Raw genomic sequence first — 24,246 nt, forward strand, 5'->3', positions numbered from 1 at the left:
TAATTGGTTACAGATAGATGAGATCAAGACAAAACATTACTGAGTGGCCTGCTACAACAGAATGGGGCTTGTTAAGAACACTTTAACACAATCAACCTTCCAAACTGCCAACACACACACACACACGGAATAGACCAGGATTCTAAATGTATGTACAGGTACACCATTTAATATTTATTATAGACATTTTATATACATTACTTTTCAACAGCGGTATTTTGCTATGTGGTACAATCTTTAAAATCTGCGGATTCATAGTTTGTAAATCAAAAACCTTACAAAACTCATCAAAACTCGCAAACTGATCAGAACTTTTTTTTTTCCTTTTGGAAGACTAGAAAAAATACTTTATTGTATTAATCATGCATTACACAAACAAAAAAAAATCTTTAGTTACACCATAAATTGTAGCATGTTTGAAAATAAAATGGTTTTACAGGATAAAAGTAGGGAAAAGTATAACCAAACAAAAGATGTTTATAACCATGATTCATCTTTGATGTTTGCTATTCAAATCCCTTCCATTTAAAAGAAACAAACAAAAAAAAATTAAGAAAAACAGAAATACCCCAAAAATAAAAGTTCCTCCGTATGCTTCAAAGCACTGATCTGTCACAACATGGAGTGGCTTCTTCCACTGTGCAGAAACCGCCATTTTCTTTATAATCATCTATTTACGAGTGCTGTTCCTGATGCTTTGCAGGAGGCCGTTCTCAAGGACACCCTTCGACCGCAGTCTTTCATCATGAAATAAAGAATAAGACTAACCAAACTGAAATAAATACACGGATAGCGTTTTTTTAATTCTCAAAGATGTCTAACCCTGTGATAAATTAACTCTAATACAGAAGGTGTACAAAAATATCACATAGTGATAGGATGCTGCAGTTAACTTTATAATCTTTTTTTTTTTAAGAGCTCTTCCAGAAGCTAGGAGCTGTTGGGTGACTCTCACCCTAGTCACTGGTAGGGATAGGGAGTTGGGTAAGGGTCAGGGAAACAGAAAGAGCCGGGGGGGGGGGGGGGGGGGGGGGGAGACATGACCCAGATAGTGGCCTGAGACCAGAGCAGACCTGGCCCCAGTCTGGCCAGCATCCGTTCTCCAGTCAGCGAGTGACTGGGGGTGCCATCCTTCCTGCACTGGCAAAAGACAGGAAGTCGGGGGACAGGATAAAGTGGTGGGGCAGGGAGGGGGCTGAATGGTCAAACGCTCTTCCTCTCCAATTAATTAAAAACTGAAATTTTCAGTGCTGTTTATGGCAGTCTTTATTTATATAAAAAGGATTATAAAAACTATATATATATATATATACTTTTTTTTTTTACACAAAATGTCATGAAACTAATAGCTAAGGTATGAGGCTGATTGAACAGAGGAGGTTTATGACTATTCTCTTCTTTTTTTATGCTACAAGAGGAGTGGCAGGGGAGACGAGTCAGACTGGGACCGAGAACTACACACCCAGCCTAGGGCGGAGGAGGGGAGGGGGGGTTCTAAGGTCCAAAAAAATGACCTACTGAAGCACATGATTCAAGAACCACTCCATGGTTCCCCTACAGAACCGATTTCTGCCCAGCTTATACAAACTCCAATGGCTACAGAAGCTGGCATTGTTTATTTTTTTTTCTTAATCCACCCCCCAGCTGCAACTTACAGTAAATTACAGTTAAAACAATACTTTAGTTATTCTGTGTGTCTGTCTGTCTGTCTGTCTGTGTTTCCCTAGCCAGTCTGGGGAATTTCCGATCAAACTGGAGAGAAGGGGTTTGGAGATAGGGATGGGGTAGGTGCTGCAGTCGCCCCTGCAAAGGAGGCTCCCCCTTCAGCCGCAAGTCCTCGCGAGCATCAGCTCTGCCAGGGCTACAGGAACAGGAGCAGGAGACTTCATTGTAGTGTTCTGGGATGCTACCGTTACACAAGGCAGTGAAGCAGTCCGTTTCATAAGTCTGTCTGTGTACTGTGTGCGTGTGTGTGTGTGTGTGTGTGTGTATGAGGGGGTTCTAGGTCTCTGGCCCACGTAGAGGCGACTCTACACAAAGACTTTGGCGAGTGCGTCTGCCCCAGCGCTGGCGATGAAGGCCTTGGATGGGTGGAAGGCCACGTCGTATATGCTCTCGTCCGACTTCTTCCGATGGGCCGTGATCTCCTGCACGCATGTCTTGCTGTCCAAGTTCCACAGGCGCACTGAGCTGTCATGGCCTGGGGAGGGGGGGCAGAGGAACAGGCAGAAGGGTAGGGAGAGAAAAAGAAACATGTGAGTTGAAGTCAAAAAAAAAGGAGGCACTCCTTAATTAAAATGTCTTTATTCACAATGACATGTCCTAAATGGACCAGTTTAAAAAAGCCCATGCGTAGCAGCATGAGGCCTTCTTCAAGGCATAGTTGTGTGAGTTGAAGTATCAGAGACAAAAAAAGGACTCAAAGGCTTAATGACAGAGTGTGTATGTGAATGAATGTGTATGTGAATGAAAATATATATGTGTGTGTGTGTGTGTGTGTGGACTCTTACTTCCTGACATCAGGTAGATGCCATTGGGGTCCACTGCCAAGCAGGTCACAGCGTCTAAGTGAGCCACCATGGCATGGATGAGTTTCCCTAAAGTAAACAGAGTGCAGTGGTCCAAATTTAACATTTCAATTCATACACGTCTTACACGTACAGACATGTTGTCAAGTGTAGCAAGCAGTTTAGCTATGGTGTGACGTTTTCTGTTCAAGAGCTCACTTATGTTGCCACGAGCTCTATTTTATCCTGATGCAATGGCCCAAGAACTTAGTCATTTTAATGACACAAACTTAGAGCTTCCCAAATCATACTCTGTAGTGCAGTATCAGAACAGCACTGGCAGCATCATGAGCTTGGGCACAGATGCACTCACCCGATTTGTTGTCAAAGAACTTGATGTGCCGGTCTTCGTGGGCAGTGACCGTGACGGGCAGTGTGGGGTGGCTGACCACCTTGTTAATGTGGTTATCAGCAGGCAGAGCTGGGGTTGGAGAGAGAGGGCAGAGAGAGTGAATAGGACATAGGTACACTCAATGGGCTTGTGTGTGTGTGTGTGTGTGTGTGTGTGTGTGTTGTGTGTGTGTGTGTGTGTGTGTGTGTGACTGCTCTGCTGACCCAGGGGGCCCCCAGGGGGGATACTCACTGCTCTCGCCTAGTGCAGGGAATACTACGATGGGCTGGGACGTCTCCAGGTCGTAGACAACAGCGTTGCCCGTGTTGAAGGACGTCACCATGTGGGCAGGGTCACAACCTGTGAAGTCCACTGCCGTGGGGATTCCGTGCTCTAGAAAACAAGAGTGTTTGAGCATTTCACAGCAATAATTTCACATTCAATGAATTCTAACCGTTTTAAAGGCTGCCTAGAAAACTGAAGGAACAACCTGAGGTAACACATTTAGCTTATCTGGTCTAACACAGACATTACCTAGCTTAGCAACAACTAACTTGGCAACAGAATAAAAATGGCCTGTGCTGACGAAGGCAGCCAGGCAACAGAACTTTTTTGATCCCTGCAGTGGACCAACTGAGCAACACAGACAATATCTAGTTGAATACCATCTCAAACCCTTCCATAAACCCAACAGACGGGTCCAAAGAAACAATTATACTCAGAGACTGTCAATTTAGAACATTGCAATTGAATATTAGGCTAAGCCACTGAGTGTCCTGGAAATGTTCTTGAACCAACTGGAGAGAGGCAGTCCTTTTGTAAAAGGGCCTCCTGTCCAGTTCTAGGCCAACCTACATTAGAACTGCACACTGCTAAGTCCTGTGGGGCAGGTATATGAGAACAGGACTGAGGAGAACTCACCTTTCTCTACATTGTAGGTGGTGAGGCAGGAAGTCTTCTCCTTAGGGTTCCAGAGCCGCACGGTTCCGTCGGCGGAACAGGAGAGCAGCCGGTTCTTGATGCCGCTGTAGGCCAGGCCCCAGACTGCGTCTGTGTGCCCGAGCAGAGAGCCTGCCAGAACACTGGGGTCTGTGGAGAACAAGAACGGAACGTTGAGAACTTCGGTCCTCATGCAACCCCGTGTCACATCAGGATAACAGCTTAGAAATCAAGTTAAATCAGTGTAGACTATATACAATCTCAAATGCAACACACTACAGAAACGAGAACAACTTTAGGTTGTACGTTAAGTCCTGTTCGATAGTGGTTTAAATTTTCGAACCAATTTGAACACAGTTTTACCAATGGAGTAAAGCCAATTCATTGATTCGTTGGTTTAAGCCTAGTCAGGCACACACCGTAAGTGTCGTATGGGTCGACGTTGGAGCTGGGCATGTTCCACCATTGAATGGTGGAGTCGATGCCACCGCTGAAACAATGCTCTCCACTGGTGCTAACAGCCAATGAGAGCACAGGCCCACTGTGGAGAGAGAGTGAGAGAGACAGAGGGACGATTTAAAAAAGGATTCTCTCTGTGAGGAATCGGGTACTAAATGTGTAGTGTTTTGGGATCAGTCATTAGTGGCATTCTCTCTGAGATACTCACACATGGGCTCTGAATGTGTAGATGGGCTCCACATCAAGAGAGGCACTTCTGGAGGGGGGGGGGGGAGGGAGAGAGAGAGAGAGAGAGAGCGAGAGCTCAAGGTTAGCTGGGAATCACAGTAGGTATTGCTAATGCCACTTCGCAGCTTATTTCTCTGGTGTAATGTGATTTGTCGTTAATATTTTCTGTGGGCTCTAACTTTTTGGCGGGGACCGTCTTCTGCAGGTTCCACAGCTTGAGCGTGTGGTCCTCGGAGACAGTGACCAGCACGGGCTCCACGGGGTGGAAGGCCAGAGCGCGCACCCCGTCAAAGTGGCTCCGCAGCGTGTACTTGGGGTTCCACGTCTTCCTGAAAGCGTCCTTATTGGTCGGCAGCTAAAAAAAAAAAATTAAATAAAAAACATTCACACAGAGGTTTGGAAGCACAGGGTTGTGCGAGTGGCAGGGTGAAGAGGGCTTGGGAGGGACTGTTTAGGACTCGGTCTAATCTGCGGCGTTTGGCTCCCATGAACAGATCTGTGTACAAACATCAGAAGGACTGTGAGAAGCAATTCACTCTATCTGACCATGTTGATGCGATTAAAATAGCAGGCTACACCTTTAATTGAAGAAGAGTTCCCCTCCCCTCCCCTCCCTATGCAAACACAAGAGCATAACCATGTGACATTCTGGCCTGTGTGTTTTTATGTCTGCAAAGTGCCTCAGACTGATTTCAACAGTTGTGTTAATGGGTCTGTTATGGCAGAATATTGAGGGCACTGTTCAGAGCCAGAGAGAGAGAGAGAGAGGCGCCAGGAGACAAAGAGTGGAATAACGACAGAGACAGGGGGCATAAAAACCACAGACATGAATAGACAGACTGTGAGAGAGAGTGTGTGTGTGTGTGTGTGTGTGTGTGAGGTTGAGAAGCAGAGAGAGTGCGCGTGTGAGAGGATGCCAGGCGTGCTTACATCATAGCTGTATTCGGCCTCGTCGTTGGCCACGGTGAGGTCTGCCAGGTCCCCCAGGCCCAGCACGCTCTCCAGGCCGTCCTCGGAGCCCAGCAGGAAGGACTTGCCCCCTCCCGACGGGAACGGCAGTGGCTCCGCTAAGAATAGGAGCAGCCCGAGAGGAGAGGATCAGTAAACAACATGCCACACCTCGCAGAAGGGAACTCACACTCCCTCAACACACACACAAACCTACACACACACACACATACATACACGACGGAACACACAGTGTGTATGTGTGTGTGTGTGTATAAGGCGATCAAGAGGCCCATGTTTGCTATGAGAAGCATTGGCAGAATGAGAATGTTGCAAGGTATAAACGGCATCATGGTGGATTTAACAGCATAGCTGAGGATTTGATCTGGCAGGGTTCATTATGTTCGCCGTCAGTAAAAAAGTAGAAACGGTCTGTATTCCCTACTCCCCCCCCCATTATCCAATATTATACAAACATCCAGAGAATGTGATAAAATCAGAACGGCCATTTCCAGCATTGTTAATTGGTGCAGCAAGGTTGAGACCTTCTACTGAATTGGCTGAGGGAGTGAATGTGTGTGTGTGTATGTGTGAGAGAGAGAGAGAGGAGTCGAGTGAGCAGTAAGCTCAGAATATCCTGAGTAGAAGTGGAGTGGAATGCTGACACAGCACGGAGCCCTTACCGACACTACGGCAGGGAGGGAGGGGCTTGCCACAGCCAGGATCAGATCATTTCACACACACACACACACACACACACACGCACACACACACACCAAGTACCCACAGTAAGTCATTTGCAAGGGGAAGGTAAATTTGCACACACATGTATGCATATGTGTGTGTGACCCAGTCTCAGTGCAACACTGCTGTGTGTTATTAGCCTGTGTAGGGGTTAGAGGAGGGGCATGGATGCTGTGCTGAACTGACTCCAGTCCTGCCAGTGGAGAGCAGTCAATTTGCTGCATCATATGCTAAACATACAAAGCGGAATGACCCTTCTTACTGAGAGCAATGTCATGTTCCATGTATAGCCGATATTAGGATATATTAGCTTTGATTATTCATATATTTGTAATGTCATGGTCCCATAAGAGGTTAAGTTAATTAAGTTATCGAAAATAGAGAGTTTAGCTAGGATGGGTAAATATACATACTACTTTTAAAATTGCTAAATCTTGTGTCAAAGTTTAATGTAAATGTAAAAATGTAATTCAGCTTTCTAGGCCATGTATACTTGCGTATTATCTCTGCATTTATCCCATCCGTGAATTAGTGAACACACAGAGCACACAGTGAACACACAGTGAGGTGAAGCACACACTAAGTCGGAGCAGTGAGCTGCCTTGCTACAGCGGCGCTCGGGGAGCAGTGAGGGGTTAGGTGCCTTGCTCAAGGGACCCTCAGCTGTTCCTACTGGTTTTCTTTTTTTGCTCCTTTAATGTATTACGGGGCAGCCGTGGCCTACTGGTTAGCGCTTCGGACTTGTAACCGGAGGGTTGCCGGTTCGATCAGCGACCAGTAGGAACAGCTGAGGGTCCCTTGAGCAAGGCACCTAACCCCTCACTGCTCCCCGAGCGCCGCTGTTGTTGCAGGCAGCTCACTGCGCCGGGATTAGTGTGTGCTTCACCTCACTGTGTGTTCACTGTGTGAAGTGTGTTTCACTAATTCACAGATTGGCCAGAGACCAAATTTCCCTCACGGGATCAAAAGAGTATATATACTTATATACTCAATAACACTTTCCTCCCCTTCCTCTTTGAGGTATTGCTTCCTCTCAAGTCTCTCTGGTGTGTCTAGCCCATCACCTTAATACCAGGCCATGCCTCATACCCTCAACTCCATCAAGTCCTTAGCTACCACCACCATTTATAAGAAAGCTTCTGATTGCGCCGACTGTTTTCAGAGCAACTCGGTACATCCCAGCCACAAGACAAATCTGACAGCTCCCTCAGGCCCGCTTAGCATCAAACGCCGATCTCTGATCAAAATGACAACTTAATTGAGGAAAGCGAAGATGTATGATCACTGATTAATAGACTGATTGATTCGTCAATAATCAAGAGAGGAACTGAAAGTTGATTGATAAATTGGGTTGATTAATGGATAAGAGGGTTGCCAGCTTGTTTTATTGGAGCACCTACACAGCCGAGGAATCAAGGACACCTACAGAGACTAACGGAGTGATTTATTACATTTACACGTACACATCTGGGCACAATCCAAAGGGTGACGTTCTCGTAGACGGAACCTCTTGGCACTGTGAGCTGCCGTGGATGAAAGACATCAGCATCAATAACTTTCCCAACACAAGACTTTAAGGCCAGTTTTCTTTATCACTGTGAAGTGTGGTAATCTAGCCCATGTATTCTTACTTGCTCCATGGCGTGGACAAGATGTGATTCGTATGAGTTTTTGGTGCATCTTCTCACCCAAGCCTACAAGTCACTATTGTTGTGGTCTTTAAGTATGATAACCTTGCATTTTCAAAAACCCTGCTCTTCTAGAAGAACCTCCCTAAAGGCCTTATATTAATTACTTGAGAGTGGCGGGGCTAGCACCAGAGTGCTACTGAACAGGTCAAGTAGACATGTTTCTGTGGAGAGGAGTTGAGTCTGGGCAGAGTCTGGTCTCTTACCCCATTCTGTGCCGTCTCCAGAGCTGCGGGCCTCCCCAGCCCCCTCCCCGTCCTCAGCGTTCACCAGGAAGTCAAACTCCTTCAGCGCCTCCTCCGTGTCTGGGTCATCAGGCAAGTCGGACGCCAGACCCTCATTCCCCACCTGACACACACACACACACACAATGAATGAGACTTTACTTCAATCGCATGAAATCAGTCCAATTTCACCAATGCTGCTATTGTTGTCACTCACTTCTGTGCTTAACTGCATTATTTATCATATGCAACACCAGCACTGATTTCTCCTTTTCTCTCACCCAAATGGAGGTTGCTTCCCTCCTGTGACTACTCCCTTGACTGTGAATGGTTAGCTAGCTATCATTACCGGTAGGACTGTGCGGACTTAAAATGTTTGGAAGCTCCAAACGTTAATGCCTTCAAAAACGCACTCTGCTGACTCAGGGTGAGACCTCCTCTGGCCATCTCCTGACCACACATTAATAATGGAGCAACGAAACTTAAAAGCCGGGTCCTGTCCCGCTTCCGGTTTGTTCAAAGCCGTCCAGAATAACTGTGTTGGGCTGAGAGTCTAGAGGAAAGTAGGGGAGGTTGGACACCTTGATTTTGTGTTTCTTTATTCTGTGCTTCTCTCGGTCTGAGATGTCCTCCATCATGTCGCCTTCCTCGTCCTCATCTTCATCGCTGTCATCAGCGTTTTCTAAGAAGTTAAACGTTTCTAGAACATCGCCAGGATTCCTACCGGGAGAACAGAGTAGAGCAGATGGCACCTCAGCAATGGCTAAAAGCTTACTACGGTCACTGCTCACATATGCATGTCTTTGAAATCACTTGCACAAGACCCAAACAGTTCAAAAGGCATTCATGGTTAACAGGTTAGCAACTATGGTTTTGGGAAATACACCCCAGATTTCTTATGGGTTCAACTAAATCAACAGCATCTGGGTAAGTGTGCAGGAGCTGTTGGCTGAATGGGAACTAAAACTATAGCCAGCGTGTGGCAGGATGTTTGTAATTTTGCTGAAACTAAAACTGATTTTATCCAGTTGAGCAGCGCTTGTTCGTGCGTAGGAAAGGATCTCTTGGATGCGCCTCACCTTTTCATGTCCTGTCCCTTTCTCTTGGCGGGAGACTCGCCGCCGTTGAGGATCTGCTCCAGGTTCTTGCTCTCCACCGAGCCGTTCTGCTCCGAGCCCGACAGGCCCAGTAAGGAGCGCACCCGCTGTGACCGCACGTCCAGTATCGTGTCCGTGTAGCCTACCTCCTGGAGATACCTGAGGATGGAGGAACACAAACGGTTATCCACTTTGTAGACATGTCCAATGCAAAACAATTCAGCTAATTTAGTGTTGTGTGACATTGTATAGTATAGTATACTAGTGTAGTACAGTATAGTATGCTGTAGTGTATTGTACAGGGCTTAAAGCAAGGCAAATTGCTGTGCCTGAAACTTTTGAAGCCATTATATAATTATCTGTTGTCAAATCTCAAACGGCCTGGCCCACGCCTGAGTTCAGGCACAGTGCCTGACAGCTTTAAGCCCTGACTTTTTAGAATTAGCCTAGAGGTAAGCTGATGCACAGTTTCGTAGCTAGTGGCTACTGCATTGACATATACCCTATGGATGGTTTATCTCGCCGCTCCATCTGCCTTAGTCTTTCCATGTGTGCTCCATGGGGCTCCCAGAACAGAGCCATACCATCAAATGAAAGATTATACAAATAGTAATAAACTATCCTGACACAGTGGTCCTGACTGAAATATACGAAAACACTTCAGAGTGAGCCAACCAAGAAACCTGTACTAGACATCTAGACCTTCTGTTCCTTCCTTCCTTCAGAGCTTTGCGGGGGTTGGGTTGGATGCAAGTCTATTTTGTTCCTTCCTGGAGTTCAACCCAGTCCCAGAGCAAGCTGAGGTAATCAATACATCTAGAGTGCATCCATTTCCTCTAAGCAAGTCACTCTGGACGAACAAGAATACTTTGGAGCTCTAACATGCGAGGCTTACCAGAACAGATGTGCCTCAATGAGTCTGTGCCTTCATTAGCTTAGCCATTAATAGCTAATGGGGAAGATCTGATGCAGATGTGATGGTCTTAATGACTCTACATAATGAAATTCCTCAAGGGTCAAAACGCTACAATCTGCTAACAGTCTGCAAAGAACTCCTCCTAGGATTTTTACAGAAAAAAATACATAAATAAAGTTTATTTATTAAAGCCAATTCATTTTAGGACACGTGTGTCATGAGTTCAAGGATGTTTTAGTGCATAAGCTAGCTAGATAAGATAGATAGATACTTTTGATCCCCAAAGGGAAATTCAATAAATATGTTCCCCTTCACTGCTGAATGAATATGTGCCCCTTCACAGTGAAGCACTGCTTCAGTGTACTGTGGCTGAGGTGAAGACTGGATGAGGGTAAGAGAGGACAGACTCACTGTCTTAGGAGCTGTCTGCCCTGTTTCCACGTCAACTGGCTGTTCTGAGGAACGGCGGGGACCTCCGCGTCTTTGGCATCTGCCGCCGGGCAAAAGAAACAGTGCAGTCAGTCGGTGGGCAGGCAAATTAACACACACATGTCCAGACTGGTGCCTCTGATAAGAGATGACGTGTGCTCACACATGGGCGAACACACACACACACACTTACCTGATTCAAAGCTGGGCATCTTCACTTCACCTTGATTGAGTTCAGTACCATATTTTAATTTATGGTATTTTGCTCTGAGAAACACACACACACAAACAGAAAATCATAAATTAATGTCTTCAGCTTATTCCATATATACACATTCAAAATTCAGTATGTACAACATTTATTGTCAGACAGTGAAAGTCCACTTACCTTTCTTGCTTTAATGCATACTCTAACATCTTTATTCTTCTGACCAAGTCATTCTTTAGATTTTCCTGACCCTTCCTTTCCCCCTGGAGGAATGCTATTCGAGCCTGAAAGACAAAAGGACATACAAATTAGCACACCATTATGTGGGCCTAATACCTTAGCAGTGTGTTCTTCCTTGACACAGATAAGGGGCTAATATGTATCCAGCCAAATAACCTGAAACACAGAGCCCAGTTTTAATTTGACCTGTTGGGTCAGCATTTGTGCCTGAAGGTGGGAATGAAATATCTGTTGAGCATTTTATGGTGCAATCAATGATTCATTATTTGTTCTTAGTTGATTAACCTTTGTGTAATTCCTGAGGCTTATCTGTGAAACACCCAGTAGTTATGAAGTAATTGCTTTACAGCTTCATAAACCCACATACTCAGATTCTCAAGAACAAGGGATGGCCCTTTATAGGGCTGAAATCCTGTATTACTGTGAAAGTGGTCTTTGATGCCTTGTTTTTGCCCTGATGACTTTTACGAGTCAAAACGTGTAGGAGTATCCACTACAATAAAGGGATTTTATTTTATACTTGGTCATTGTGCCTCAGATTTCTTAAGACTGCCTTATACAAACTTACTGGCTATAGCCTACACAAACAAGACAGTCACATTTACTGTTACCATACTGGTCTTTGATACTGTTGCACAATTTGTGTAATGTTGAAATAAAGTACAAATATTTGTGATTGATTGTATTTTCTAAAAAGTTCACTGTAACAATATAACGTCTACTTAAATGACCAAAATGACCCCAGTAGATATCTAGGCCTATTAACTAACTTCAATTCGTCAACAAGTTTATAATCCAAGATCACGTCAGTCAAGTCAGCCACTGCATGTATTTTTTCCATTCTTAATATAAGATGTCATCAGTGGCAGTATCAGTATAGGTCATAGTTTTCAAATAAAGAAAACACACACACAAACTAATTTTGGACCAGAGTTCATTCAGCCTTGTGCAATCTGAAGCATGCCACATGACGTCCGAGTCGGCCATCGGATGCACCACTACTGCATGACAATGACACGGCAAACTGAGACCTTTCACTGAAAAACAGGCCTGCCAAACTCTGAGTGGACTGTGGAGTCTTTAAATTTAGCCCTTTCAGGGAAAAGAAATAGGCTGCTCCATGCAAGTAATTTAGGTCAAGTGCAGAGCACTTAAAAACTTTCCCCGAATTTAACCTCTAGCTTTGTTCAAAAGTGTGCCCTGATTGTTGACTTCATACGCCATGTGGATGAAGGAAGACTTCACCTAACTAGAAGCCACCTAAAGGTTTCCCCAGTGTGAGTTGTTATCCCCTACTTTGAATCTGGAAGCCCATAGCCTCCAACTGATCTGAGTTCAGCTTCTAAATTTGGCCACACTGGTTCCCAATTGCAGCACGGTTGGCAGCATCTGACTCTGGATCAGCTGATGAGCTGGGAACGAAACCAGAGCCGGGCGACCGTGAAACCCAATCCGATCTAAAAGGTTGCTGGGAGTGGGTGAGGGGCAAAAGAGGGGAGTTGGGGGTTATATTTATAGCCCACTGGCCCCTCATGCCCCATTTGCTCATGATTGGGGTCAGGGTGCCCATGGCAACCCATTCTGTTTGGCAGGTAAACCAGGGGCAAACACCCTCCGAGGTCGCCATAGAGATGGAGTGGGGCGCAATGCGGTCACCATGACAGCACATGTCTGTGCTGTATTGCTTATGTAAGGCAATCCAGCACCTCTGATGTCAAATAATAAACACATACAGAATCACTACGCTATGTCAGCTTGCATAATTAACAGCTGCACAAGTATTGTACCAATGCTAACAAGCAGCGACAGCACTATGTTGGTATAAGGTAATGAACAAAGTGCCTGGCCCATTGCAAGTTGTTGTAGAGACAGAAACTAATCATGATCGTTGTACACTAAATGTGATACTATCAAAATCAACGACACACATTGAAAAACAACTGTAGCCTAGCAAAATGACAGCCTCTGCTCTGCTTGCTATTAACTGAAATCTATCAAATTCAGCACACTAGCAACTAATATTCATTCACATTCAAGTCTGGCTCATATACGCTACTGAAAGCCATTTTTAAAATGGTTTTATGTTGTTGAAGGTTTACGCTCTATAGTATTCCATGCAGAGGGAATACAGGACACTCATGATATTCCCTTTAAGAGAGGGAATGAACATTTATCTCCTCAATACTTTATCTGATATATTGTAAATGGGTTTTGCATGTGAAAGGGGCTTGACAGTCATGGCAGGTTAAGGGAAAGCAATATTTCAGATAGTGCTGAAAATAACTACAAATTGGCTAGTGAAGAATGACTGCAGGTCACCCATTTCCATGACCTGTTGGCCCAAGGGACCGTCAGTAGCCTAAGCAATCTTCAAGTGCCGCCTCCACGGCAGAAGTGATGAGGGCACCAACAGATTACGATTATAGACAAACTGAAAAAACAAAACTCAAATAAGAATCTAGATTCTAGATCTTATTTAAGTCAACAACATCATCATCATCATGATCTTACTTTGTTATATAGAACATCAGTGAGTGGGCTTCTCAAATGGAACAGAGGTGATGAGGAGTTGGTAGAGACTAAGAGAGTTGTCTGAGTGAATGAGAGTGGAGTGGAACTTCAGGACCTCAGTGGGAGGACTGGAACGCAGCGCTGCCAGATCACCTCACTACAAACCCGGTGGCCTTTCCCTTTCTGGCAGACACCGGAGAGAGCACTTCAGCAACTCCACACTATGTGTGTGCGCGTGTGTAGTTAGTAGACTGGAGGAGATCCACTGTGTGTGTGTGTGTGTGTGTGTGTGTGTCGTGCGTGTGCACACAGAGAGCTGAAACAGGCCCACATGTACGCATATGTGTCTTCTGGGCTGGGACATGACGTGCTTATGTGCGTGTGTGTCGTGCGTGTGCACACAGAGAGCTAAACAGGCCCACATGTACGCATATGTGTCTTCTGGGCTGGGACATGACGTGCTTATGTGTGCGCGCGTGTGTGTGTGTGCGTGCGTGTGCGTGTGTGTTTCGTGCATGTGCACACAGAGAGCTGAAACAGGCCCACATGTATGCATATGTGTCTTCTGGGCTGGGACATGACGTGCTTATGTGCGTGTGTGTGTGTGTATACGTGCGCATGTGTGTGTGTGTGTGTGTGTTTGTGTGGCACTGGGCTGCAGTGGGCACTGGGAGGCCTGTGGCTATGGAGGAGGGGTTCACAAGAACAGCTGTCTGCATTTGTCATTGTGCTGAGGACTTGCAGGGAACAGCCTGACAAACCAAGTCTCTAGGTCCACTCAAAGAAACATGTCCAGTTGTACACCGAGCGCCAGCTCGCCCACCCACCCAGATAGACACAGCCACTCTCTGCATCACACAAGCAGGCGTACGCACACGCACACACACACACACACACACACACTCTCTCTCTCTCTCTCTCTCTCTCTCAAAGCAGTTATGTACAAAATCAAATTAAAGGCAGTTCCGATTAGAGCCTATTGGAGGCGCTAAACGAGCTAACTAGATACCCACCCCCCTTGTTAATACTGTGCTGGACTGAGTCATGGTGCCGTTCCTGGAGGCTGATGGCAACGGCAGCAAGATGTGAGGTCACAGGCGAGCGGGAGGCGAGAGCGGTAGGCTCAGAGGGGATGTGGGGAGGGGGTATTCGCTGAGGTCACTGCCCAAACCGAGCGGCTGACAAAAGCAGGAATAGCCACAGGCCGACCCAAAGCGCATTCCTCTGGCCTTCAGCTGTCTGATAGCCCCCTGAGGGGCAATGGCCTCGAGCTCAGGCTCCGACTCACATCAGAAACCCCCCTCCATCAATAATCCCCGCAAAATAACCTGGGGGAAAAACAAAACAAAACGCGCTACGGAAGTTACACCTAGTCATGAACGCAGGGGACAAACAGTGAGGTACTTTGGAATGAAGAGTGGAGAGTAGTAATGAGCTGCGAGCGAGAGCCTCGAAACACCTTCCAGGCAGTGCGGAAAGTGCAGATGCCGCACATTTTTTGCATTTCCCCCTGGGCAGTGCGGGGCCGAGGACAGGGGCCTGTGGTGCACCCTTGCTGACATTTACGGGGGGAGACGAGTTGTGCCAAAGCATGGTAGTCTATGATTACCACACACACACACACACACACACACACACACACACACACACACACACACAAGTTCTTCCACTCTGCTAGACTTTTGACCACTGGCAGAGAAGAATGCAGTGGACATGAGAATGCTGTAACATGAGCGGCTCAGACAAGACTCTCATGACGCAGCTTACAGAACAAGGATACGCTCTAATGACAAATATGCCCAAAGTTCAAAAACAAAGGAACTCAGCATTACGCTAACAACCCTATGACAGGAGTGAGAGCCACTGACCGGAAAACAAGGACTCTGCATCCAAATTCCAGAGATCATGCTACAAAACACAACTTAATATTTTCACAACTTAGTATGTCACAAAGTCATGAAATACTCATACAATACTCTCATTAAGTTGTATATAATACAACTGTGCTTGACTGAAGGCTTGTTAAAGTTTGTTCGAACTTGACAAGTATGTGAAAATCTATTCCTCTATTTGTATGGCCCAGGAAGCTTTCTGCTTGAGTGAGACCAGCCATCCAACAACAACAACAACAACAACAAGCATATTCCCCCAACGCCTGATATGCAGAAAAGGTGGACGGACAGCCAGCTCAGCATATCAGGTAGGCCTGTTCATCTGAAGGTGAGGTCTGACTCTGACCCAAGTAGAAACTGGCCCAGGGTCTGCCTAATGACTAGCAGCCAGTGCCTCAGCCCCAGTGTGAAGCAGTGGAGCGTCATTAGCGCTGCGGTGTGAGAGTTGCTGCAGCCTGTGTGGAGGGTTGCATGCATGTTGTGCGGGGGTTCTGGGAGGTGGCAGTGGGGGTCAGCAGCACATGGGATGGGATCCATATGGTGAGAAGCAGCTGTGGGTCGTCTGTCCTCAGGTCACGCTGGGGTTGGGGGGGGGGGGGGGGGTGTGTGTGCTGGTGCTGCTGCATGAGACCACAACGAGCTGCTATAGAACTACTGTACACAACACACTACACACCAACAGACACACACCAACAGACACACTAACACATACACACACGATGATGGAGAATCAAACCAGAAAGTGGACCAGGGGCCTTTCTGGATGCCTGCCAAGATGTGCAGAACAAATGACTCAAGGTTCTGGAACATTCCAATGGAGCATTCAACTCATGTCTTGAGTTGGTTCCTGTTCAAGTGATATAATGGGGAGCGTTACGTGCATACGATTGTATGTTTATGCGTGGCGGTAGGCCTATAAAATTTAGGGGCAAGGGCAGAGAAGATCATTGGGTGATAGTGAACTATAGTACCATAGGAGAAAGTGACCGAAAGTGGAAAGGATGGGCCAGGGAGGAGAGGAGTGATGCAGAAGACAGCACAGCTTTGACCTACAAACCACTTCCAACCCACATATAATGATTTCCCCTGCTGATGCGAGTACTGTGGACAGCGCAATGATCTACAGTGGCTACTCAGTTCTCAGCAGACAGCAGTCACATACACACACACACACACACACACACACACACACTAGATCTTAGGCATCTACCAGACACACCGTTGAAATCAACTAAAGAATGACCAAAAGGATGACAGTTGGTGAACACAATGCATGAGGCCAAGTTTGGATACCCACATACAACTGTGAAACAGTTTTATACAGTCCCAAAAATCATTATCCTAAGACAATGGCATCTGTAAGGACAACGGTCTTCACCTGCCATTTACAGTTTGAACTTCACATGCCATTCAGCCAACCCAGATAAAAACATGTCCAGATTATTGCTTTCCAGAACACAGATGATGCATCACAGTTAATAAACAGCATCAATCATATCAACAGCATCTATCATACTGCAGTGGCACCTCTGCATCAGAGAATCCATGTCTTCCAGGGGCCTACTTTCCTTGAATTTCCCCTGGGGATTAATAAAGTATCTATCTATCTACTCTTTAAACCACCAGAGAGACAATTATGGATCACGCGCAGTGATTAAACAATGAAATGACAGACCCTAGGTCTCTCCATTACGACAAAATACTTCCAAGCAGCAAGAACGGATGTCTTGAGGGCTTACGCCTCTCATGGTGAATGAAACAAGCGAGTCAACAAGTGACATTCCAATGTCTCTTGCCAGAGACAGGAGTAGGTAATTGAGGTGAGAGTCATGGTGAAGGTATGTTTCACTGTGCAAGTTGGAGCAGGGGGATGGCGAAACACTCCAACGCTTCCACTTTTCCTCATGGACTTTGGCATGTGTGGACACACAATGAGGCAGGCTGGGCCCTGTCATCACCTACAATTTCAGACCCCCCCCCCCCCCCAATCCCCAACACTTAACTGCTGCTGCTTCTTGACAACAACAACAACAACAACAACAAAAACAAAGAACTAGCACATAGACATGGCATTTGTACATAGTAAAAGTAAAGCACTGAGGACCTGGTGTGATTTCCATGAGTACTTCTCATCATTCATTCCTAACAGTATATATGCAATACCACCGTTCATGGACATCTGATTCATAGCAGTCGGTATGCACCAGACTGTCAACCACACAAATCTCAGTTATTGCCTTTCAAATTCATCTTAGTCTCCTTGAGTAACGAGGCTGTTTCAAGCTCCACCCAGACATCCACTTTTATCTTTGGCCTATATGTGTAAGCGATTGGGAGCGCCGCAAAGGGGTGCGGATTCGTCACTTCGATGTGATTGCAGTGTCCAGTAACTTAGCTAACGTTACAGCTATATTTCCTGTCAATGAAACTGATGCGTTCCCCTTTGTTTGAATTCGTTGTGCAAGTCTAGCTCATTTCGCATGTAACAAGCAAAAGTAACGTTACAATGCAGGACAAACGTTGATTAAAAGTACTGATGATGTCACACTCGAAGGACTTACACTTAATGTTGTTACGTGACTACTGCGGTTGTCTTACCGATCAGACGTCCCCCCATGTAGACTAATACAATTCTTGTTGTCTAGCTAACTTTACTACCTCACCAGTATAATTGTGCCAACCTTTATTGTTCATGCGCTACAAAGCGACGTGAGTATGTCACGCAACCCCTGTTTATAACAATACAAACAATATGCTGTGGAATCTTTAATGCCAATTGAATGGCGAAGAAGATTACCGACACACTTTAGCAAAATGACTGTCTGCTTAGCGTAGTTTGCCATTCAGTAATATTCTGACCTAGCAAATGGCTAGTTAGCAATCTTCAAAAGGTTATTCATATCGGTTAAATGCCAAACATGACTATTTTTGAACATATGATGAATGCAGTAAAGACACCATAAATCTGTCAGCAAATGTTTTCTAAAAGAGGATGCAACACTTTGATGATGAGGCCCAATAGCAGACTTACATTGCTTAGCTAAATAATGACTAAGAAGACCTAGCCAAGCCGACGCCATGTTGACCAAACCAAAATGGCTGCATGAGAGATTAGTTGACAGTCAGTTGGCTAGATTTGAGTTGGTTTCTTGTTTTGGAAAATTACGTACTATGTTAATGTCTGGACCCTATCAAATCAGCAAGACTAAGGCGTTTCATTGAAATCAGTGGTAAGACCAGATTATTTCATGTAACATTCCACTGTCCATCTCAAATACATCGATGACAACCCGTCTAGCTAAGGACGGTGCATTATCGCTAGGTGCTAACTTAGCCACCTAGCTAGAACCAAGTTAACGAGCTCGGTGGTTCATAAGGTGGCAAAGCTACTAAAACATATGTTTAGCCATCTAGCACAGACTATGGTATATAATTAAAAGCAAAGTATCTGAGACAAACTGCAAGGAATGTTAACCAACGTGCCGTCTTAATACAACAAATCCATACTGTTAACTTGGTGAGTGAGTTAGCTAGTATGCTAACGTGTCAACAATCCAGCCAGCTAATGTTAGCTTGTTGGCTAGCAAATGTAGGCTATTTGATACCTGGAGCTCGGCCCTCTCCACTTCCCAATGAGCCCTTTCCATTTCGAAACGGGCCCATTCGTGTTGAATGTAGTGTAAAATCCCCGGGATTGTGTATTGCTGAGGCCGAGGCATCTCATCTTGTTGTTGTTGGACCATTAAAGCACCACCCCCTCCACCGATTTGCGGATTAACGTTGTTATTTCCCTGCTGCGGTGCTTGCTGCTGTCTCGGGGTGGCCATTCCTACTCCTCCTCCGCCGGGGTGTTCATCCATTTTTTAAATAGGAAAGTCTCAGCTGAAGTAACTGGACAATTTCACCCAGTACTTCTTCTAAGACTGAAACTGTTCTTGGTGCGCAAGACTACTAGCGCCCTTCCCTGAGAGGTCTCAGTGGGTCTTTGTAGAGGCGGCGCTCTGTTATGGATTTGATGTCAGCGCACGGATTTGCCGGCCGCCATTAGTGCGATCCTTGGATGAGAGTCTCCTCGCTTACTCACTGCGGGGGTGAGGAAGAATTGGCTCGCACTGCATGATGGGACGTGTTCACCCAGCCCTCTCTCAGTCAGTCATCCAAATACAGCAGCTGGGCGAATGGCGAGCATGCGAGTGCCGTTGCGCTGTGTTAAATCCAAAGATGGTTTGGGCACAAACTGTGACATAAAATGTGGCGGTGTCCTAGTGAAGGCAAATGTGAATTGCGAAGGAACACATTTAATGCAGAAAAAAAAATGCTCCTCCTTGAATTTACATCCGGCCTATAAGTGTGTGCACATAGCTATTGATCTTTTCTAAGCTTTGCTCTTTAATAGAAAAAAAAGTTAGCATTTTGAACTTTAGTCTTAGACTATTTATATGTTCTAAGCACAGTCAAGAAGGATTCTTCTGTGATAATGAGTGAAAGAAAATCCGTGTAGGCCTAGATCACACATTTTGTTTATTTGCAGCACCATGATTCAATGGCCTCTTATTGCCATTTGTTTACTTATTGCATTCATTACAATATAGAAGTGTCGAATTAATTTAATATTGTTTTTGTTTGGGATTTTTTATTTTGTCTACAGCTGTTCTTCGTCACAATAATGTCTGCACTGTAGGGTGTGTAGCAGTGAGCTGACTCAGGTGCATATAAAGTTAAAGATGGGCAGAAACGGTTGTGCTGTGCCCATAGTTTGTTGCAGTACTTTGGCTTCCTGATGATGAAGCATTTTACAGCCTCTGTTCTCCAAAAGTTTCAGCACTGTGAAATTGTCATGATGTTGTGAATTGAACGTGTTATTATTTGGCTTTCATTGAATTTAAATACAAATAATTACATTTGTTTTTGTCAAACCTCATGTCACATGGCATTAGTAATGAGTTTGATTAGGACCAAAATACTCCTATAATTCCTGTTGCCACCAATGGTATTGTGTGTTGTGCTATGAGATATCTGAATAATGTTATTATCTGAATAATGCTTCCTTATCTCTCTTCTCAGTAGTCTATCCTCATCAAATCATCATGATCAAGTTTTTCCTGATGGTCAACAAGCAGGGACAGACTCGCCTTTCCAAGTACTATGAGAATGTTGACATCAGCAAACGTGCAGCACTGGAGGCAGATGTCGTCAAGGGATGCCTCTCCCGACGAAAAGATGAGGTTGGGTGCTCTTGTGCATGTCTGATATTCTCCTCTCACAGATACTACTGAATTTAGAGTAGTGCATATGCATAAAACAAACTGAATGTATCTTTTCCCCCTCCAGTGTTCCTTTGTGGAATATAAAGACTACAAGCTGGTGTATCGGCAATATGCAGCCCTTTTTATTGTGGTGGGCATCACAGACACAGAGGTGAGGGATTGATGCTCACACCCACAGACATATCCAATAATAGCCACTCATGTTCCACCCACACCTTACTTTTGGTAGGTGTGATTGTGGCTCTGTATGTTTTAGCTGGGGCTTTAAGATTACACAGCCAGTTACACTCCCTCTGGTAGGTGTGTGTAGAAATAATGGTGTGGAAGTGTACGTGTAGAAATAGATATAATTCCACATCAAAATCATTTTCACATATTTTTGATCTATTTTTGATACTCACTTTGAATTGGGTTCTTCAAATAACTTATTTCCCAGTGGAAACTAATTAGAAGTTTGAAGTATTTTGTTAAGAACCTTTAGTGTTATTGAAAATTAATCAACACCTGACTATAAATGAACAGATATTATTTTTTCATCTTCCAGAATGAACTCTCTATTTATGAGTTAGTGCACAACTTTGTTGAAGTTCTGGACAAGTACTTCAGTCGTGTTGTAAGCTATTTTTTCCTTTACTTAGTAGTTTTCTATATAAATATTTAAAAAGGTAAATTGTGTATTAAGTAATCTGAATATTTTCTTCTCCCATACAGAGTGAACTGGATGTATCCTTTTAACGGGTCATGGGGATTTGTCATGTTATCTGTTAACTTAAACACACATACAGTGACCTGTAGAGGCGTCACTACACGTCAACTGTGAAGCGTCAGGGACTGCATGTTCTCACCCTCAACAAAACATTTAGCACAAAGATCAGCTGAAGTGAAGATCATTTACATAACTTTGGGATAACTTCTGGTCTTGCATACATGAGGATAAAGTGTTCTGTCACAGGTATTGCATAACATTGTCAGGACTCCACATGCACAAGGTATGCTTTCATTATCCACAATCTACAAGACCCCCTCCCCTGCTGTTTTTAGTCTACTCCAAATAGTACAACTCTCACTACTGTGTACCGTCCTGCACTGGCTTTCTAGTGCTTACAGCACACACCTGTGGGGTATTCCAAGTATGTGGTTTAGTGACAAACCAGGTTAAGTGAAATCTAAGTGGTAAACCTACTAATAAGAGGCCAATAGGTTTGATAGATGAACAAAGCAATTTGAGATTTACTACTTATGATTCCTCCAGATGAGTCACTAAACCACGTACTTGGAATATCCTCCTGCTGACACGGATCAATCCATATTTGAAGGGGTTTTCCTTTACCCTTGGCCCAGATCATGTTTAACTTGGATAAAGTGCACATCATCCTGGACGAGATGATTCTCAACGGGCATGTGGTGGAGACCAACAAGAGCAGAATCCTGGCACCCCTGCTTGTTCTGGACAAGATGGTGGAGAGCTGAGCGCAAAAGCCTTTCCCTTGGTGACAGGGGGAGACCATCCCTCCATTCCATGCATGCTCTGACAGGAGTGGTGCTGCACTAGACATGGACTCACACCCAAGAGGACTTGCATGCAGCCAAGCTTGTTGTCTTTGTGCTTTTGATAATGCTGTGTTTTCACTTTCTCATCTGATTTCAAAAAAGGTGTACAACATGCCAGCACAGCTGCTGAGTAGATCACAAGACGGAAGGAAAACCATGACGCTGCATACTTTGCAAACATTTTTTAATGATTTTTTTTCGGAGCATACACATTTGAAAATATTTGTTTACTTCAAACTGCAACTTGAGTTAAATAAATGTTTATAATATACAAAGAAAATACAAGGGAAAGCATAGCTTGCTTTTTTTGTCTTAAATGTGCCTTGCACACAGAACCAGTGTTTTTTGTCTCTATAGCTTTATTGTAAAATTACACAAATGCACTCAGGGACTTTGATCCTTGTAGCTGGGCAATGAACAATCAAAACATACTCACACTGTAACAAAAGCAAAACAAATACGGAAGGGGGAGGAAGGGGGGGATTAAGCGTGTGCATGATTGTATGCCATAAGAGTAAGTAAAACAAGAAGAGAAAAGAAAAAAAAAAAAAATCCTAACAGTTCAAACAATGCAGGCACTAGTAAAACTTAAAACTTGTTAATGGAGGGAGGCGGTTGGGGGTGGGGGAATGCCCAAACACGCTAGTTATTAGCTCTACAGAAGCAGGTGCCTTACTGGTTCCCCCCCCCCCCACCCACCCAGTCAAACAGACCCAACTGAGCTCTGTGGGAGAAAGAGCGGTGAAAAGTAATGCTGTCCGAACAGTCGCGGCGGGGAAAGAGAGGAGGGGGAAAAAAGAAAAACCTTGAGGGCAGAAAAATAAAACTATGTTGAACTTTACACGGATGCTCACAGCCAGAGAATGAACCAACACAGCAGCAGAGGGCGGAGCAGAGGCCACCTGTCACTCAAGCCCTTTGGCAGCCCTGTGCCAATAGGAACAGCTTGTGGGTGTGAGTGCAAGAGAGTGTTTGTGATGAGAGTGTGTGTGTAATATGTATGTGTCTTTGTTAGGGGGCACGCCCCTTCTGTATCAGTAGCTAGTAGAGTCAAACATGGAGCTGTTTTCCTTGACGTGTTATTTTTTCCTCCTTCTTTTTAATCTTCACCTGGGACAATGAGGAGGGGAGGAGGGGAGGGGAGACGGGGCTTGGTGGGAGAGCGGTAAATATCAGAGAGCGGAGCTTTTTCGGTTTTTTTCCTTTTCTTTTTTTTTTTTTTTCTTGGTTTACTGCGACAAAACACAACAGGCTTCACCAGCAAGGGGAGTCAGTCAGTCATGTGTTAAACAGGGGCGGGATCTGGGAGGGCTGGAGGACTGGAGGGGGGGTGGGGCCAGCATGCTCAGTTGAGGTGGAAGCCCTTTTCCATGGTGGCGGCCAGGAGGCGTTCCCTCATGATGTCTTCAGAGGAGTACTCTGGCAATTTCAGGTAGTGCACACACGTGTTAACGGAGGGATAGCTGGCATCAGTGGCGTCCACCTGAAACCAAGAACATAAGTGTGAGCTGGCTGCCAAACAGAACCGTCCACAACAACTACCTGACACACAAATATCATTAAGGAAGAAGCTTGGGTTACTTGTCTTATGGGTGACTAAGACACTCAACAAGGTTAATTTGCCTCATAGGTACATAACTGTTAGAGGCAACAGTACAATAATTATTTTACGATGCAGATTCGATTCTGCAAAACTTGGCGATTTATTTCTCCCTTATATTACAGCACATATAATGGAAATCGCTGAAGCTATCTTGGCATGTTCTCGACCCCGATTTCTTTTCCAATTTCCGCTGTGACACAAGTATAAAGCTGTTGTGCGCCATCTTGTGGACTTCGGAAGCAATGTCTAATAAATAATAATACTAAATTAATAAATGGCAATATTGTGCTTGAAATACTGTGATACAAAATTTATTTTTTCTCCCGCCTCTAGTGCACAAAACATTTAAATAAAGCCTTGAGTCAAAAACCATACCATCTTTACCATTACAATTCTGGCCCAAA

The 24,246-nt window shown here is 44.9% G+C and overlaps 3 protein-coding genes across 22 annotated transcripts in view; 1 reads left to right on the forward strand and 2 right to left on the reverse strand.

Annotated features, from left to right (window-relative positions):
- Window positions 1-147: 147 nt before the first annotated feature.
- strn3 (striatin, calmodulin binding protein 3) lies at window positions 148-19,612 on the reverse strand. 2 transcript variants are annotated; one of them, XM_042071502.1, is made up of 17 exons: window positions 19,027-19,612; window positions 10,959-11,062; window positions 10,764-10,837; window positions 10,553-10,631; window positions 9,208-9,384; window positions 8,710-8,848; window positions 8,111-8,252; window positions 7,680-7,739; window positions 5,455-5,591; window positions 4,704-4,879; window positions 4,505-4,552; window positions 4,257-4,378; window positions 3,820-3,987; window positions 3,151-3,291; window positions 2,881-2,988; window positions 2,511-2,597; window positions 148-2,200 (listed from the first exon to the last, which is right to left on the reverse strand). In XM_042071502.1, the coding sequence occupies exons 1-17, from the start codon at window positions 19,279-19,281 to the stop codon at window positions 2,031-2,033; spliced, it is 2,187 nt and encodes a 728-aa protein (XP_041927436.1). In that variant the 5' UTR covers window positions 19,282-19,612; the 3' UTR covers window positions 148-2,030. The 2 variants fall into 2 exon arrangements, with proteins under 2 accessions (XP_041927436.1, XP_041927437.1); XM_042071503.1 differs by lacking the exon at window positions 7,680-7,739 and having other exon boundaries at window positions 19,027-19,608.
- ap4s1 (adaptor related protein complex 4 subunit sigma 1) lies at window positions 17,992-22,521 on the forward strand. Of its 4 annotated transcripts, none has more exons than XM_042071523.1 (6): window positions 17,992-18,130; window positions 20,486-20,646; window positions 20,753-20,839; window positions 21,233-21,301; window positions 21,400-21,411; window positions 22,030-22,521. In XM_042071523.1, the coding sequence occupies exons 2-6, from the start codon at window positions 20,509-20,511 to the stop codon at window positions 22,156-22,158; spliced, it is 435 nt and encodes a 144-aa protein (XP_041927457.1). In that variant the 5' UTR covers window positions 17,992-18,130; window positions 20,486-20,508; the 3' UTR covers window positions 22,159-22,521. The 4 variants fall into 4 exon arrangements, with proteins under 4 accessions (XP_041927457.1, XP_041927458.1, XP_041927455.1 ...); XM_042071524.1 differs by having other exon boundaries at window positions 17,993-18,130; window positions 20,489-20,646; XM_042071521.1 differs by lacking the exon at window positions 17,992-18,130 and adding an exon at window positions 18,492-18,651.
- Window positions 22,407-24,246, reverse strand: part of hectd1 (HECT domain containing 1) — a 36,563-nt gene continuing 34,723 nt past the window's right edge. For all 16 annotated transcript variants that reach the window (XM_042071479.1, XM_042071473.1, XM_042071472.1 and 13 more), the window contains one exon: window positions 22,407-23,722. In XM_042071479.1, coding sequence (XP_041927413.1) covers window positions 23,585-23,722 — 138 coding nt within the window. In that variant the 3' untranslated portion in view covers window positions 22,407-23,584. The remainder of the gene's footprint in view (window positions 23,723-24,246) is intronic.

This window comes from Alosa sapidissima, chromosome 19 (genome assembly GCF_018492685.1).
Source record: "Alosa sapidissima isolate fAloSap1 chromosome 19, fAloSap1.pri, whole genome shotgun sequence".
Taxonomy (NCBI): domain Eukaryota; kingdom Metazoa; phylum Chordata; class Actinopteri; order Clupeiformes; family Clupeidae; genus Alosa; species Alosa sapidissima.